Below are 18,038 nucleotides of genomic sequence, written 5' to 3'. Positions count from 1 at the left end.
TCCGAAGGCTGACAAATTTTGGAGATCAAGAGTAAGAAATGTGAGAAAAATATTTTTACTTGTTGGACAATAGTTTTGTAGTGGGATAAGAGATAAACAAATAACTAACATCTATAGGGCTCTGTACTCCATATACATTAAATAATCATCATCAACTATATTTAATATTTGGTGCTCCTAGGATTGTTCCTTGTTGAGCTTCTAGTGTATCTAAGAACATGCACATGCCACTAGAAATACAGATTTGGCACTTTTTATCAATCACCACTCTGTGTTTGTTTTCTGAGCTGCTTGTTATCCTTAGTTGCTGGTGTAGACTCTTCATTTACAAACGGTAAAACAATGACAGGAGCTGCTGGTACCATCTCCCAACGTTCTCGTAAGAAAGCATTAAATTTCTTGACCATTTCTTTACGGAACTCAAGCTCCCGAGTAAATTGATCGTAGAGAACAAAAGCCAGAACGTACTTGAAAGGGAAAATGACTAGAACCGTCGCAATGGATAGCAAAACCAGTGCTACCTCAGTAGTTATCTAAGAAAAGATTCAAATCATGTAACAAGGTTATATAACACCACATAATAGTGATCTATCACGACCACTATCAACGATTCTTGTCCCAATCCCAAAATTACTTAATAAGAGAGAGAAGGCATGTCAATAAAACACTTTAAAACTTGATCCAGTTAATAAAACATACCTGAGGATGACCAGATAGTACAACTGTCCTTAGTTTTAGAAGCACTACATTCATCTTTTGGAGGTAGCTCTCCAGATCTTGCATGGCGTCTTTGACAGCAATAATTTTTTGAATAGTATTTGAAGAAGGCTGATCTCGAATAGTAACTATTCCAAACAATCTTCCAAGACGGCCTTGTCGTCTAAGTCCCTTCAACGTAAGCATCCCAGTTGCCAAAAATATCAAAGACACAGGAAAAACGTACTGCAGAAGGTTCCTGGGGCGCAGAAAAGTATCCTCAGCGGTATCAGATCATTACTAAGCAGCAATGGGGATATAACAATATCCAACTTAGAGTAGCACTGATAATACGACTTATCGACATGCGACTACAAGTCTTAAAACCTAAGGATCATTCTGAATGCAACGCGCATGAGGTACATGGTTTCATAGTATCACATGTCTAGGTGTGAGAACCAACCTGAATATTATCGTTGATGCAAATGCTAGAAAAGAGACCGTCATGTAAGGCTCCTCCCAGCGCCTGAGTTTCTCAATCTTTGTGGCAGTTATACTCAGTGGTAGAATGAGTTCCTGGGAAAGAAAAACAAAAGTAGAAGAACAACATTTTGTCAGTCTCCACTAATTTTACGTTTTGTAAAATAATTTGCAGGGTAATGAAAAATAATTACTAAAAAACCGAGTGCATTGCACACAAGAGTTGAAAGTTGTCTAAACATAAAGAAATAGGAATCCTCCGAAACAATATCTGTATACTAATGGAGACAAAGTGTTACCTTAAAGAGATCAATGTTACTAGGTATCCCTTTGATTGTTGCAGCATTGATAGTGGCTTGAGTTTTTTCTACCACCTTGTATTTTTTTCTACATGTTTCAGCTGCTCTCTCTACAAGTGTCAGATCAGCAACCGCAAGGTGTTTGCTTAGAACTAAGCCTTGTCTTAACGAAGAGCTTTTCCAAAAGTTGATGGATGCAGTTGAACCCCAGGACGGAGACCTCATCCACCTTTTCAAGTAGACACTTCCATCTAGATCAGACGCGCTATCAAAACTTTCATTGGACTCTCTGGACGCCCTGGCTATATTACCTCGTTTGTAGGCTGTGTCTGCAACTTTTGTCAATAGTGGTCCACCCCAAAAATTTACGGCTAAAGTTTGGCACACGATATCACCATAGGCTACTTGTTGAAGAAAAGAGAACTGAACTAGTTTGATAGGATCATCTGGCAAATTCCGCATATACTGAAGAGCTTGAAGTCTTGCGATACAGTTAGATGCACTTGCAATTGCCTTTTCCTTACCCTTCTTTGCACCAAACACCTGATACAGCGATTCATCATCCTCTTCAGGCCCAAATTCTCGTAGAAATGTGTGCAATGCTATAACTTCACTAATAATTGCATGCCAAACATCTCGTCTAAGTTCACCTCCTAGGTCAACAAACTCCAGAACCCAAGTGGCCAACCTAAATGAACATTTTACAGGTGAGCATATATGTAAACGACCACCCAGACATATGGCACTGTAAGAGAGACATCAGAACCACATCAGTTAGGTGAACATATGAACTCACCCGGGGCCGGACGAAACAGAAACTGCAGAGTCAAAGAGAGAAAACCCCAGAGGCCCCACTTTTGCTTTCTCCACGGTTGACTTGTCCCCTGTGAGATCAAGTCTCAAGACCCCTTTGCTTCCCTTTATGTCAACTGGCTGAAAATGAAAACAATTCAAACACCTTGAAACGAAAAGAATATTTCCATGAGAAGAGTTCTCATTTCAAAATTAAAAGAACAGCCCAGTAAGAGATGGGTTCACAAAGTTTAAATCAAACAACTAGTTCCAGCTAACATGACATATCTATGCAATGTATATGTAAAACTGAAGTGTTCTTTATTTCTTAAAGTAGATATGAAACAGTGTTTGCTCGTTCCCTCCCTCATGAGGACTTAGAAAATAAAGAGCTACATATACCTCAAAATAGAGAGCTTTATCAGTTAAAGACAGTTTTCCAGGCCAAGCAACGTTATTCTCCCACTTTAAAACAGGTCCTTTCCTGTTAGAGGCCATGCATAAAAGTCTCTCCAATGACAACTGCCGAAGGTCTGTAGTCTGGTGTGACTTTCGTCCTTCGTGTATTCTGTTCTGACAATGGAAAGATACTCAGCTAGGAAACCAACGTTGGCTTCATGTTTATTTATCAAAAAGATAAGTTATTAATGCAAATGTCATACTCACTTGACAAGTTCCTGGATGTAAGATAGCCAAGTCTCCAAAGAAATGCCTTTTTGATCAGTGGCAGCAGATAGAGCTTTGAAAAGGTTATGTACAGTAGCCCTATCAGCCAAGCCTGAAATTGCTGGAGCAATACGAACAAATGCCTCTTCCCCAATAAGCCGTCCCTTCAACACCAGTAACCTTTTATCAGCATTTCAATCATAGTTTACCAAAGAGCAGGATACTAACTGAATTTACAAACTTTGTTTGTTTACACTACTATTACCACTACCAACCTTCAGAGAAACAATAAGATTCAGTTCTGGAATACGGAACCTTTGTCCTCATAAAAAGCCAAAAGAAATCAAAGGTCTAAGAAATACCTGAAACAAAGGTCTCTCTGAGGCATCACTGCGTGAATTTCTTCCTTTGCTGTATGGATTAGCCCACGCAAGCATTGTGATGAAAATTAGTCTCTGGAATGCAGGTTCCTACGAAGAAACATGCTTCAACGGTTAAGAAGGTCACTGTTGACGCTATTGGAGGCATTTTGGTTTATCTTCTTTCAAATGGGTTTAAGGATTCGTGTAAAACATCCGAAACTTTAGATACCTTGAGAGACGGATGAAACTCTGAGCTGTCCCTAGATAAAAACCTGAAACAGCAATATTCAACAAGGTACCGAGCATCTGTAGATAAAGCTGGAGGAACAAGTGTTTCAAATATATCTTGCATTTTCTTCCCAGTTATCCCATTCATCCTGCCATATATATAAAAGGGTCAAATAAAAATGAATACTTTTGCAGCAACAATAAGTCAGAGGATGATTCAATGATTCTGTTGTTGTTGAAATTGGTTCTCACTAACCTGCTAAACTGCTCGATGGAGATAATAGCATCAACAGAAAGAGATCCTTTAGGTGTATCACTTAGAACAGTTTGTTCAACTGTAAGAAGTTCCTCCAAGTCTTCAACATCATGTTGATCCTCAAGCTCAACCTTAAGACTCTGACCCTTTTTCTTCAACGGAGAGGTTACATCACTCAAAAGCTTCTGAGATTTAGACACCCACCGACTAAATCGTTCTTGCACCGCATCTGTCATACAAGAACACCAAAAAAAAAACAGAAACTTTATAAAAAATCCTAGCAGCTGTTTCAGAATTTTTTATGTTCCCAAAAGATTCGTACATAACTTCAAGAAGCCGAATTCGAAGGTCTTACTTGGGTCGATATCGTTCAGTTTCCATTTCTTCTGGGCAGCAATTCGGAGTCTAGGCTTTCGATTAGAAGAACAATTTCTCAAGAAAGAGTAACGTCGATGAACACGAGCTCCTCCACCATCCAAACGGAAAACAATTGGAAAATCTGGAGTTGCAGATGAAAGTTTCACTCTTTTCAATCCTCCCACTCTCTGCGCCATTTCTGTTTCTGTTGCTGAAAAAAAAAAAAAAAAAAAAAAGACTTTGCTTTGGGGAGAGGAGGCGTACCGTGGCAAAACACCACCACGCACCACTTTGCTTTTGTCGTTTTGTTTTGGAAGTCTTAAATTATTGCTTTCTTTCTGGTTTCGTCTTTTATGTCTTTATTGATTTATTCTCATATATATCAAACCAACCAATGTCGACGGTTCCTTAATCCAATTTTATGTATTATTGTTCAATTTTAATTCGTTCTGAATGTACCACTCTCAAACTTATTTAAGCTGAAACAGTTCTTGTGTGATCAATATCAACAGCTACAAATGTCTGAATGGACCGCTCTCAAACTTATTTTAGCTGAAACAGTCCTTGTGGGATTCATTATCAACAGCTATAAATGGCTTCCTGATATAATTGTGTAGAAGTGATGTCATCCAACAACATTTTCCAGGCGCCCCCCCCCCCCCCCCCCCCCCCCCTTATAGTTTAAGTCAGGGCTGCCTCAAAAAAGTGTTTTATACATGGCACTGACTGGTGTTTGAAAGCTGTAAGTTATTATTCTTGCCTTGCCTCTAAGCTAAACAAAAACAAGGGAGGGAATTGGGGGAGAAGAGAGCAGTGCGAGTTATGAGTATAAGAACTAAGAAGAAAAGTGAACAACGAAGATTTTGATTTTCAATGACCATATTGTTAAACAAGATTAGACTGAGTTTAGTAGTCATATAGGTCCATATGCAAAATCATGTTTTTGCAGATGCAATGTTGTTGACGTGTCCTTCCTCTTTCTCCTCTCACATTCATCCTCTCCTGCCAATAACGTTTTACTTTTTAAAACATTAATTCCTGAATCCAAAAGAGTTTTATTACACAATTTGAAGACATACTTGAAGCCATTCTATCCAGATGCGAAATAAACCCATTGGTGGTGGATGAAACAAGTGTTTGCAATTTTGGTCAAGGACAACATTGACCAAAATTTTCTTCTGTATTACTAGATCTAATTCATTCTCATTTGCCTTAAAACTCTTTACACAACAGAAAAAAAAAACACACACACATGAAATGACAACTACATAACAACAAACGATGGCTCAAATCCAAAACTAGAGACCGAAAGAAGAACAACTTCAAGATGTAATCATAGGCTCTGTATCCGACAAGTCATTGGGAGATTTGTTGTTGGACTGACGCACTGTGTTGAATAATACATCTTTGATCACCTATACAACATTGACGGATTTGAATCTGTGAGATCCATGAATCTTAAGGGAAAGCCATAACACCATTATGTTTCAAGATTTACTAACCTGCGACATTAGTCCATGGACCTGTTCCACAGTAATCTTTGAACTATCCCTAGTTATCTTAGTTAGTTGTGACTCATCCTGAAAATGATCCAGAACACACGTCAAGCAAGATCTTTAACGCAAGACATCAGTGCGTGAATATATAATTTTGACTATACACAACACCCATTAACATTCTCCAATGTTCTATTGTTATCTGTTCAAACTTCGACAACATTTTCTCCTCTCAACTAAACAAATCACCACTAATAACCAGAAAAGTTGAAGAGCTATCATCTTAGTAGCTATATGTAGAGGTTCTAGAGAGGTAAAAACCCAGAGAAGTGGGATGTGAAAGGCAGAGCAATTAATATTTGATGAACCACTTGCACATACCTCTTTTTTCTTATGAAGGGATGATGGAACAATTCCTCCAAAGCGAGAATGATTCAGATGACTCTCCGCTTGCTCAAGCTTCTCAGCTTCAATTGTAAAAATCAAGAAACATTTAGAACACATGACCTTTTATGCAGACCATGAGAGAGAGAGAAAATGATTTTTTTTCTCCTAGGCCATATCAAAAAAGTTTACCCAAGTCTGATATTTGTCCGGCAACATAGTCCCCACTACCCAGCAGTGGGGAAGAAGAAAGAGTGTTCACCCAGTACTTGTTCCATAGGAGATCCAGAAGGTGGCTATCAAGAGATGACTTGAAATAAGTGATATCCAATGAATAGTACTGCCAGAACCAAAAGTCATGTTGGGAGCTTCCAAAGAGAAAAAAAATCAAGAAAAAGATGAATAAAAGTGTAATACCTGTTTGCAGTGAACACCAAAGTCCTCGATTTTATTTAAAGGAATAGTTTGATACTCGGAAACAGGTTCATCTGGAGGCTTATATCCTTCTGAATATGTTCTGAATGCTCCAATCTCAACTTTACCAGCTGAAACAGTCCTTGTTGGATCAATAACAACAGCTAAAAAAGGCTCTTGATACTGTTGGTTAAGCCTCTGCGTAGAAACGTCAATACCCGAGAGCCAGCATCCATATCCAGGGTGGGAGTGATACCATCCAACAACATTCTCCAACCGCCCAGCCTTTTATATAAAGTCAAGTTAAAATCAATTAAATTGTTTCGACTTGTAGATACTTAAAAACGGTAGCCTAAACAAAAATCAAAACTTTACAGCTTCTTGAAACCCATACGAACAGACTAAATCCCTAGACCATTCAACTACAACAGATGGAATCAAACTAGGTAGGAGATGAGACACACTTACGAGCTTGTTGGTCTGAGAATACTCAACCATGTACTCATAGGCATCAGCCTGAGCATTAACCCTAGTCTCAGTACCTTCCACAGGCAAAGCAAAAGCATCCATAACAATGATAGCATCACCATCGGTCTTACCTTGCATAAGACCCATGATTTCAATAGTGCCACCAGAGCGAGCGTGGACCACCATCTTAAGAAGAGCGAGCGCTGAGATCTTAACTCGCTTGAAGTAGTGAGGATCATTAGCCCATGGTTTCTCCTGCTGGAACCTACTCTGCGCAGTATCGTCGTAGTAGAAGACAGTGTCAGAGGTTGAATCAGGTTGGTCTACTGTTATAATGTTGTTCTCCAGTTCCCATGTCTTCCTTGCCATCATCGTCGACGAACCCTCCATTTTTTTTTTATTCACTCTCAATTGCAGAAATCTAGGGTTTCAATCGATGGAAGATTCAAGAATTTGAAGAATCAAATTGATGAAGATGGAGACTGATGAGTGTGATCGATCCAACTTGCTGTGAATTGAAAACTGTGTCCAAAGGTTGCTTTGCTCCAAGAACACGTGTTAGCCTTTATTTATACAGACACTGACACATGTTAAATTTGAATTTCGGTTAAGTTTTCTTGTTGGTTTAGGCTTGGTTCAATTCAAATCCAATTTAGGATTTTGGTACGGGTCTTCCAAGTGATTTAGTTAAAAGGTAATCTCTATGTTACAAATACAAATAGATGAGATTGATGTAAAAAACATTATACTGATATTATTCTCATTTTATCTTCTGTCTAGTTTTTGCTGAGAGATGTCGTCGTTTGTCTACGAAACTGCAACTACAAAAACTAGAAACCTTATCTAAGCAAATTCAAAATAGCCATGATTCATGGTTTTATCTTCTCCTCTTTTTCCGGAACGTGCATTTACAGTTCTGCTTTAGATTCCAAGTCTTGTTCTGAATCTTCCGAGATGTCATTTGATGGAGGAGGGTTAGGTTTGTCTGTAGCAGCGGCTACTGGCTCGTTGAGTTCCACATCTTCACCCAAGATTTTTGCTGTGAATTTCCGTGCCTCGAGATCTAGATCAGGCCATTCAGTTACGATTCTTCTTGCACCCTGCATTTAAACAAAAGATGCTTTATGAGTGTTGTAGATGTGAAAAAAAAAAAATCCTAGGGAAGCTTTGGAAAAGTCATCGTTTACCTGAAGCTTTGGTTCCTTTGTCATGGGATTGTTGCAAAGATCGATTGTTCTCGCCTTGGATTTTGTGGCGTTTCCACACCAAGATTCACACCACAACCACTCTTGGGGAAGTGAAAATATAGGAACAGTATGCTGAGCATAATTAGGAAGATCCTGAAACAAGATAAGATAATGTCATGCCATCAACAAGTTTGAACATAGAACTTGAGAAGATAAGTCAAAACCAGTAGTAGAATGTTCTAAAGATTCAGAGAATGGTGTGATGACAAGAGTGAAATGGAAAGGGTTTCAAACAAAGGAAAACGATAGTGTGACCATCAAAGAAAAGTTACAGCCCTAAGTATTGAGAACCATATTGTAAAACTTGCCTGATCTAGGTTGGACAAACTGTTTGGATCCTTGCTAAGCGTCTCATAGAATACTCTTAGATTATCTCCTGCCGCTGTCTCTCGGAACTTAACCAAGTCAACAACGTACAGAGCACTGCAGATAGATACGAGGCACATCAAGGATGGAAAAGCAACAAATTACTGAGGTTCAAGTGAAGTTAGTTTGTTTACCTGATATGGTATGGCCTACCACGTAAATGTTCTTTCCAGAAACCCTGTTCAAAGCAATCGAGAATGTAAAGAGTAAGGAAACCAAATTACTTCTACAGGCAAAAAAAAAAAACAGATTAATGTGTTTACCTGTCTCCAAAATCGATATCCATCCATTTCCCTGTTGTTGTCACAAAAAGGAGTATACGCAAGAGGTCTTCCTTTAATATCCATATCATACAGTTCTCCCATGTCTGTCCTTATAATTTGATCTGCGTCGACAAATATAACCTACAGAATACATGTCGAATTCCTTATAGTGGCATCTTGCAAGCACCAAAATCGCAAGAAAGAAATGAAGATATATGATCATATGTACCTTTTCCAATGAGAGTGGAAATATAACATCAAGGAAAAGAATTTTGTAGGCCCAAATAATTCGTTGCTTTTCTTTCTGTTTATGCAACCAGGTAGGCCATTTGTAAGTAATCAGCTCATACTCAAAGTTGTATTCTTGTGCCATATGTGGAATCACATCCTGCAAGAGTAGAATTTGATACACATTAAGTTAAGAGTGGTTGAAAAACTATAGATAAATTTGCATCTAGAGATAAGAAGACATAAATAGACACAGACGACAATCTTAAGCGTACGCAAAGAAAAAAGAAACCAACCTTAAACTGAGGAGAAAGATAATTCTTAATAAACCAGAATTTTACAGGACGATTGGTGTTCTTCAAAACACTGAGAATCATGATCTTAAGGAAACGCTCGTATCTGTCATAAGCAGTGCCTCGGCATCAGAAAGGAAGCGATACCAAAAAATATTTCTTATAAATTTTTCTTCACATAATATACTTAAAACTCTTCTGACACGAATATCCACATACAGACATAGATCTACCATAAATTCTTTTCTTTTCATATGCGTGAATGATGCACTTAAAAGTACTCCAGTTTATCTAAGTCAATCTATGTGGTCAAGCAGATAAAAAATGATAGCTCTTACAAATGCCCTGAAGCGATGGAGAATATATTTATCGTTTTCCCTTGTCGTCCACCCTTCTCATGCTCCTGAAAAGATGATAGATAGATATAACAAGATAAATTTTGTTGCAAAGGTAGCCCACATGTTAGAATCAAATAGAATTGAGATGAAACAGGTTTACAACAATCATACAAGTTAGTCTAGATTACAAAAGCTACTCACTTTTTTGGAATCTCCCTTCATTGATTGTTGACGACCACCAACGAAACCAGACGCCCATTTCAAGAAATTTGAGTTCCAGCTTCGTCGCTAAAACAATAGAGCGTCATCACAGGATAAATAACCAGGATTTTTAAGGACCCATAGTTTTTTATGTATATCTTCTATTATAGTTAAGAAGCACTTACTTCATTGCTTTGCTGCACACCATCATCATCGTCAGAAGGAACTAGCAACTTCTCATGCTCCTTACCCTTTCTCTTAACTACTTCTAGATGAACAACTTTACCACGCAGATCATCGATAGTAATACGTTTCAGCGAGGATTGATCTTGATTCCCGTCATTTCCTCCTTTCAAAACGTATAGTTCAGAACTTCTACCCGGAGCAAGTTGTAAATACCAAACCCCAGGGGATACTTTCATCTGCCAATAACCCAAATTGGCCATTACAAGGGTATCAACCAAATGCGGTTTATTTTTGGTTCTCAGAATCAGCTGAAGGCCACGAGGAGCCTCATGATCTTTTTCTGCGCAATGACCTGTGCAAGAGTTATGTTAATAACAAATAGCATGAACAAATTCATCCAGCGTTTTATAATAAGTATAGAAAAGCTAACCTGTAAGAACAAGAGATTCAACTTCAAAAACTGCCTGCAGTGTAGTGGTATCTCCAAGGTTCTCAAGCAAAATATTATCAAGATCATGGCTGGACAAGGACAAATCCAGAAGAGAAAAAAAAATAGCAAAAGGTCAGGCATAAGCAAATATAAGTGAACTAAACAAGCAAATGCCTTAACAAATATTTCAAGCCAAAAAGAATAGCATAGTCACATTTTCTTATTTCAGGGGAAAATACCATACATGGCAATTACTGGTTCAACAAGCCATGGCTCTGGAACGTCAAGATTCATGGTAAGTGTCTTAGACAATGGCATATTTGCAAAAAATGCCTTAGGCCCATCTACGTCAAAGCCTGTACTGCTGTAATCGTCCTGCAAAAAAGATACAAAGCAGAGTCAATATTTGATCAGAGAATATGGACAAAATACCAGACCGTCATATAATTTTATGAAGATCTTTTAAATAACATACCGTATTAGGTAAGACATATCTGTAGTAATTCTTCAAAGGAATGTCCACAAGGGAACTCTGCCAATAAGAAATAAGAACTCTAGGTCAGACACATGAACAATATGTATCTTCCAAAAAGAAATAACTACTACTGAAACAGAATGCACATGAAAAATACCCATAATTAACCACATCAGTAAGGCAGCGGTTATATCATAAAGATATCGATCTCAGCAAGAGTATCAGTAACCATAATAAAGGCCAGAAGAGTAAGCCCTTAGAACATCTAGGTGCTCAGAACAATATTATGTACTCTAAACAATAATGTAAGCAGTATATGTTTTACTCACCATGGGATTCAGAACAATCCTCATGCTCGTCTGAACATGTTTCTGCAGAACTTGAAGAAGTGATGCTAGTTTTTGACCAGTGAGGCTCAAAGGATCGATAACAGCATCAATGTGTATAGTTGCATTTTCATTTCCTAGCAAAACCGCACTACACACAAATGGACATCTTAGTTGCAGAGTCTTAAACTCCTAAGAAAATGAAAAGAAAAGTAAATACTAACAAAGCCAATGTACATACCTGTATTCTGAATTCAACACCTCAAATCGTGCACTTTCAGAACTACGATCTCGTGTTGCCATTGCAGATGAGACAAACATGAAGACATCGCTAAAATATTTACTGCAAGTGCGACAAAAGGAAAACCAATATTTTATCAACCATTGTCAAAACATACATCTCTCCTTGAAGAAGAAAATATGAGAAGAAACATCAGTCTAAAGAGCGAATAAAGCCTATAAAAATAACCAGAAAGAGCCATATCTAGAAGAACAGAATTGTAGAAATGTGCAGCTAAAGAAGCTTTGCTCGCCAAGAACTTGGAGGAAAAGCATTACGACTAAAAAATTTCTTTTTTTGGTTTGGCAATTGGCAGACAATGAGAAACAGTTACAGCATAAAACAAGAGACCTTGTCAGCAAATCGGGATCAACTTCCTGCCATTCAATGCCTTCAATAATTTCTTGAACAGGCTTTACTCTTTGATTGAACTCCATTGACTCGAGAAGATGTAAATCTTGGCCCAAAAATGTCCTCTCATCGACAGGAAATATCACCTAGTCAAATATATAATTGAATGTGATGAAGGTTCATAAATATAAGAACTAACACTAAGAATACGTAAATAGTATTAAGCAATCTATATAATTACGGGAAAGGATAAAAGTAGGTTTACAAACCCTTCCATTTGAAATAATTGCATTTGCATCAGATTCAAGCCCAAGTTCCCAAGACACGAATTTGGCGACCTGCATAACAATTATAAACAAAACCATTGTTAACACCATTGCTTTTTACAGAAAACTGATGATTCTTGTATCGACATTCTTTCATGCATATTAGAATTTTTTAAAGCAGCATACCTTTGTCAAACGTTTAGGTAATTGTTCATCCAACGAGTCAGCGAGACAAGATCGGTAGGCCTTAGAAGATAGCCCATACTCCTCAGCAAGCTCAGCGACTTTATCAACGAACATTTGGGAGCTAGCTGATTCCACTGATGTTTTTAACAGATATTCACGCTCGTAAAACAAGCATAGTTTATCCAAGAAGTATAGCACCTTTTCCTTACGACTGCAAATAATTAGATAACAAACATAACAAGCAGAGATGAAGGTAAGGAAATGACACAAACAAAAGTATCATCGAGAACACTTTACCTATCACATGTAAGACAAAAACTCACATACCTAAATGACGAAGCAGTTTTTTCGAAAAACTTTATAAACAGAAGGCTATTTGGGTCGGCATTCTGGCTGCTACTAAATAAGACTCCAAGACGAGCACTTTTGGAACCTCCAATCTGTATGAAAATGTAAGAAACATCAATACCATGTGCGGATCCAACTTAAGGTCGAGGATAAGGGTGTAAAGAACGAGGCATAAAGCTAATAATACATCAACTAACCAAGTAACGGACTCCTTCATGTAACAATTTCATTCCTTTCTTCGTTGCGACATCAGCAGCAAGGAGATGAGTCACGTACTTTACATCATCTGAAGCTGGAATTGTTATAAAGATATATATTAAGTGAGTTTTCCTAAGAAGATAACACATTTGGGATATGGACAGAAGCTGTTGACTATATAATTTCTTGTTACTTTCAGGTGAATGCAAGTAGTTAACATCATTCAACATAGATTCCCCTTCCCTAGTCGATGAAGCCAGTGACACAAATCTTGGTTTGTTCTTTCCTCCACTAATAATCTACAAACAATGCAAATACGAGAGGCAGACACTTCTTGGAATTAGTAATGAACAAACACATAAGCATATTACAAGATATGCTGCCAGTGAAATTCCCTACCTGTGGATTGTAACGGCTAAGACCACTTTCCGAAAGCAATTTGTCCAAAACATTAGTATGGGATTCTATCTGGCCGTAATAAACTTGTTCTTGTATCTTAGGAAGCTCATCATTCATGGCATTCAAAAGAGTTTCTTCCTGGAAAGACAAGGGGTAGCTTCATGAACCAATTTTCAATAGACTTAAGAAAATCACAGCCGTAGAATATTAAAATCTCTTACTATGCAGACGTGAAAGTTGATGAAGATTAAAAAGTAAAAAAAAAAGGTTTGCATGTACAATTATAAAAGATGCACAAAAAGTACCTCAACAGAATCGAAGACAAGGCCATTCATCAAAAAGGAACACTTCAATTTCGCCAGACCCAGCTTAAATACAAACATGGAGCTTGCTTCAGATGCTTCTTTCAAAGTATGCTCTTGTTGCAGTTTCAGCAACATATCCTGTGGGGGTGATTTAACCTTTGGTCTAGAATATAAAAGACCCAAACTTTAGGAGCGTTAAGAAATACAATCCAAATTTCCTATGGAGAATTGGAGATAGAAATAATATAGATCTACGATCGTAGAATAATGATTCTAAATATACATAGTACTTACAGAATTGTCTCAACAAATGCTCCATCGACGTGCTCCTGTTCAATGTCCTCCTCGGAAGAATCAGCAGATTCAGTCCTTAGTGTGTTTATCTGTTAACCAACCTGAAGATGTTAGCAACTAACGTTCTTGGATACTTGAAGTTACAGCAGAAAATGACAAATAATTGTTTCAAGACACTTCTAACTGTGAGTTTGGTGTAAATTTTTAATGTCTATTACATTGCCCAAGAACTGAAAAGCTGTTTGAATCCCATGGTGCTCCTTGATGTACAAAAAAAGACGTATAACCTGCAAAGGGAGTTTTTCATCAGAATATTACTAATCCATTCTTAGTTTTACCCCTCAGCAAAAAAAAAAAAAAAAAAAAAAAAATGAACATAATATGTCCTCTTTAACTTGGGCAAATGATAAACAGGAAATTTCTTAACCCCCCTGAAAAAGCTTCTTATTGCAGGCAAAAAATTTCAAAATTGGGAAAAACGATAAACAGTCGATTTGTATTCTAAACAGTGAATACCATAGTGGATATGTCCTCTTTAACTTGGGCATCAGAAGATGGGATTTGACCACCAGTCTCCTCGATTGTCTTGATTAATTGAGTGGAATATAAAATCACCCCAAATCTCACAGGGACTTGATTTTCATACAAAGATCTGAGAGTGTCAATGGACTGTAAAGATCCAACAATAGTCAGCTCAAGGGAAAAGGGATAAAGGGACAGCAATGCCGGGAAAGGGTAGATATAAGACTTACCTCAAGACCGCAGGCAGTTGCTGGATCAATGACATAAACTGCATGGAATAGGTTCTTTCGGATGTAACGTAGTTGCCCAGGGAAAGCAGGCATCAAAATCTTATTACAAGGTGAGAGAAACACAGGCCATTAGAGATATTATTTTCCAAATGGCACCTTGCTTACAATTAAATCATATGTATCCTCACTTATGGTGAAGATGCAGCTGCACTAGTTACCTCGTTAAGATTACTCCTCCAACGCTTGTACATATCATCCTCTTCCAGATTGTTGAGATAGTTAACATGCACGGAACGGAAATCAACCCGATAAGAATCCGGCTCAGGGAGAGGGGTAGTTAGTAGAAGTTTCCGTATGGCTCCATCAGGTATCTGATAGTTGCATAAACATGTTAGCACATCCATATATTCAAGACTAATCATAGTTTAATGTCCTGAATAGACAGGAAGAAAAAAATTATCAATTTGTATAGTTCCAGTTTTTCTTCCATGTTATACAAACTACAACTTTACTTTTTATTTCACAAGAATTAAGATGTATGTCCAAGATCTCCAGCAAACAGAAAAATGAAACACTAAATCATAAAATTTCGGTCTATTATTACAGGAGTACCTTAAGCTTCGAAAATTGGTTGGCCAGGGACAATTCCTGATGAGCCAAATCCATCAACCTACAAACAGAATAATGGCAACCGGAGTAACAATTTAGGCATGCTACCTTTTGAAAAGGGTAAAACGGAAATCTAAATGAATAGCGATTCAATGCAATCTGATATCAAATGCAAGTGAATAGAAAAACGGGAAACTAGTTCTGGTCGTGTACTCAAGCAAAAATGGGCTTGGGGAAGAGAACCAAATGAGAAAAACCATCAGAATTTCAGCTTGCTAAACCATAAAAGAAAAATCTCATCATGGATCATGGATTGCACTAAAATATGCCCAGACCAAGGCAAAGTAACACAATGTGCAAAAAGGTATTACATGTATAGATCCATATCTTCGATGTTCAACAGGGCACCATTCAGAGCCAACAAAGCCTTGCCAGGGGGAACCATTCTCTGGTTTGAAAGTATCTCATCTTTGATTGATTCATTCAGCTGCACGATTAACCATACATATCTAAAATAAAAGGAACCACAAGAAAAAAATTCAACCAGCAGTGTAAACACAGCATCAAAAAACAATGACATACCTTCATGCGAGATAATGAAGATACTACACTAGGGAAGTTTTGATTAATTTCTTGCATAGACTGCAGGGGATCAGAGGCATGGACTATTCTCTGCGCTGTTTGGTGTCCTAAATCTGTTGAACTAAGGTAAATTAGGAAACACATGATTAATTTCTATCATAACCAAGCCAAACATTCAGGATGCAGATCTACCCTTGAGCTCCCAAACATCAAGCGTGTCTGATACTGTTGATGATAGGAGATAGTCCCTAAAAGCCATGACTTCTGATCTTAGCTCAGGTTTCCTGTCCTGAAAAAGAGGAGCACTGACCTTAATGATTACCCCACAGAAATTCAACAAACTACTACGAAAAAAAAATCCGTTTCCCATCATTCCTCTCGTATCTTTGTCCGTGCATCAACAAAAACATACTTATTTTTTGCGAGTATTCATACATTTGTGCACAATAAATGAAGAGATATTTTGAAAGAAATGGTTTTCTATATATGTATACATTACTCTGGTTATTTTTCAAATTAAACATACCAGAATTTTTGAGAATATAAAGCCCCTAACATCTTGACTAAGATCTTCAGTCCTTGGATCTTCAAGAGTAATACCTGAAACTCGTAGCAGAAATAGTTAAAGGATAGAAAGAAGATACAAAATAAATACTGGATAAAAGTAGGCTTTTACTTTCAATATTCGGGTGGCGAAATGAATAATTGAGTATTTAACACTAACCTTTCTTTATAGCACTATCATCCATTGCCTTGTACTCCATGTTCTTCAAAGCAAGCTCCACACCATAGCCAGCTAAGCTAACATTATCTCGTGCCCCAATGGCACCGCAGGGTCTGGTTTTGCCTTCACAACCCGAAGGTAATACTGGTCTAACAACATAAGTAACTTTTCCCTGTAGGAAACCAAGGCTTAATTAGCATGCACACAACAAAAGCAGATAGACAATAGGAAATGTCTCCCTGGACAGTAGAGCCTGATGTTTTTTTATCAAGACAGTAACAGAAAAAAGAAAACAACTGAACCCCATACGATGGAACTTCTCAAACTCATGCCACGAGCTCAAGGTAAAGCATTCCTTTTCTAGCCCAATAAAAAAATACGTTTTTTCAACAATCAAGGACAAGTTTCCATAAAAAAAGAGAGACCTCTTTGGCTGCTTTAGCAAGCGAGAGGTGAAATTTCCTAAAGCAATCAGTCCCAACTGCACCATAGAGAACGGCAACTGGGCTTCCAGCTCTTGAATCAAAATGAACGTGATCAAAGTCGAAGAGCTCAGGCCCCTGAACCGCGTCTCCAGCACTAGCACCCAACGAAAAATGCAGCTTAGAAAGAACAAATTATGAGCTTAACCAAAACGAAAAAAAAAAAAAAAAAAAGAAGAGAAACTGTCAGTGCATACGCAGGGGAAGATGCGAGCCAGGATTCAAGATCTGCAACATCATAAAAGAGAGAGGAGCCAGTATCAACCCAACAGCACCCATTCGCAGAAGGATCATCGCCGTGAGGGAAAGAAGATAGAGACTCATCAGCTAATTGACGGTAAAGCACAAGCCGGGGGGAGGCAGATCTCAAAGTAAGTGAGAAATGGAAAAGAGAAGCCACTGGTTGAGCTAACAGAGTCGAAGCTTGTTTAGATATCTTAAGAAGACAATCTCTAGCTGATTTGCAATCAGTATCATCATCATCTCCATCGGAACCAAGCCAAGCATCAGTGAACTCCCAAAACAACTGCTTCGATTCTTTCGAAATCAACTCTCTATTCACAACAACAACAACAACAAATTCAGATTTCACTGTCGAATTCGCAAAGATCAGTAACAAAAAGTAAGAAATGTCAACAACAATGACATTACCCAGCCTCGAGGAGAAGAGGAGTACCCTGCCACTTAGCCTTAACAGCCACCTGAACATTCTTAGGTCTCCGATTCTGAGCGTTGACGCCGACGACGACGAAGAAGAGAAGAATGAGATAAAGCCAAGATCTCAGATTGGTCCCCATCTTTTCCACGACGGAGAAGAGAAGCAAACCAGAAACAAAGCCGGGAACCCAATATTTCTCTCACTAACTCAGGAAAAAGGACATTTTCGTAAATAGCCAACAAAAGCCACGACATCGAGTCTAACGTGGCGATCACTGACCGGCTCACAAAAGTTAGGGTTTTACGAGTTTTTTGGTGGCCTTCGGTGTTGGTTGCGTCACCGTCGAGATCATG

The 18,038-nt window shown here is 38.1% G+C and overlaps 3 protein-coding genes across 4 annotated transcripts; all 3 read right to left on the bottom strand.

Annotated features, from left to right (window-relative positions):
• Window positions 1-39: 39 nt before the first annotated feature.
• LOC104701789 (uncharacterized) lies at window positions 40-4,582 on the bottom strand. Of its 2 annotated transcripts, none has more exons than XM_087493488.1 (11): window positions 4,135-4,582; window positions 3,780-4,008; window positions 3,525-3,672; window positions 3,296-3,403; window positions 2,934-3,097; window positions 2,670-2,835; window positions 2,272-2,408; window positions 1,476-2,163; window positions 1,160-1,272; window positions 700-955; window positions 40-533 (listed from the first exon to the last, which is right to left on the bottom strand). In XM_087493488.1, the coding sequence occupies exons 1-11, from the start codon at window positions 4,331-4,333 to the stop codon at window positions 258-260; spliced, it is 2,484 nt and encodes an 827-aa protein (XP_087349614.1). In that variant the 5' UTR covers window positions 4,334-4,582; the 3' UTR covers window positions 40-257. The 2 variants fall into 2 exon arrangements, with proteins under 2 accessions (XP_087349614.1, XP_087349615.1); XM_087493489.1 differs by having other exon boundaries at window positions 2,670-2,840; window positions 4,135-4,489.
• A 568-nt stretch (window positions 4,583-5,150) lies between these two features.
• LOC104750974 (COP9 signalosome complex subunit 5b) lies at window positions 5,151-7,447 on the bottom strand. The gene is made up of 6 exons (XM_087489880.1): window positions 6,899-7,447; window positions 6,434-6,715; window positions 6,209-6,356; window positions 6,014-6,099; window positions 5,639-5,716; window positions 5,151-5,551 (listed from the first exon to the last, which is right to left on the bottom strand). The coding sequence occupies exons 1-6, from the start codon at window positions 7,286-7,288 to the stop codon at window positions 5,459-5,461; spliced, it is 1,077 nt and encodes a 358-aa protein (XP_087346006.1). The 5' UTR covers window positions 7,289-7,447; the 3' UTR covers window positions 5,151-5,458.
• A 179-nt stretch (window positions 7,448-7,626) lies between these two features.
• On the bottom strand, window positions 7,627-17,946 carry LOC104750973 (UDP-glucose:glycoprotein glucosyltransferase). Its single transcript, XM_087493331.1, has 37 exons — window positions 17,679-17,946; window positions 17,225-17,581; window positions 16,971-17,124; window positions 16,546-16,717; window positions 16,348-16,421; window positions 16,014-16,110; window positions 15,822-15,934; window positions 15,611-15,726; window positions 15,243-15,300; window positions 14,849-15,001; window positions 14,631-14,729; window positions 14,395-14,547; window positions 14,097-14,165; window positions 13,879-13,967; window positions 13,585-13,747; window positions 13,280-13,417; window positions 13,074-13,179; window positions 12,880-12,974; window positions 12,662-12,774; window positions 12,335-12,545; window positions 12,152-12,220; window positions 11,883-12,028; window positions 11,493-11,594; window positions 11,255-11,402; window positions 10,926-10,982; window positions 10,695-10,825; window positions 10,451-10,539; window positions 10,020-10,372; window positions 9,835-9,921; window positions 9,634-9,698; window positions 9,299-9,401; window positions 9,004-9,162; window positions 8,775-8,915; window positions 8,646-8,689; window positions 8,454-8,568; window positions 8,086-8,238; window positions 7,627-7,998 (listed from the first exon to the last, which is right to left on the bottom strand). The coding sequence occupies exons 1-37, from the start codon at window positions 17,822-17,824 to the stop codon at window positions 7,807-7,809; spliced, it is 4,830 nt and encodes a 1,609-aa protein (XP_087349457.1). The 5' UTR covers window positions 17,825-17,946; the 3' UTR covers window positions 7,627-7,806.
• Between the last annotated feature and the right edge of the window lie 92 nt (window positions 17,947-18,038).

Source organism: Camelina sativa, chromosome 16 (assembly GCF_030686135.1).
Source record: "Camelina sativa cultivar CO46 ecotype springtype chromosome 16, ASM3068613v1".
Taxonomy (NCBI): Eukaryota; Viridiplantae; Streptophyta; class Magnoliopsida; order Brassicales; family Brassicaceae; genus Camelina; species Camelina sativa.
This window is presented reverse-complemented; position numbering and strand designations above follow the sequence as displayed.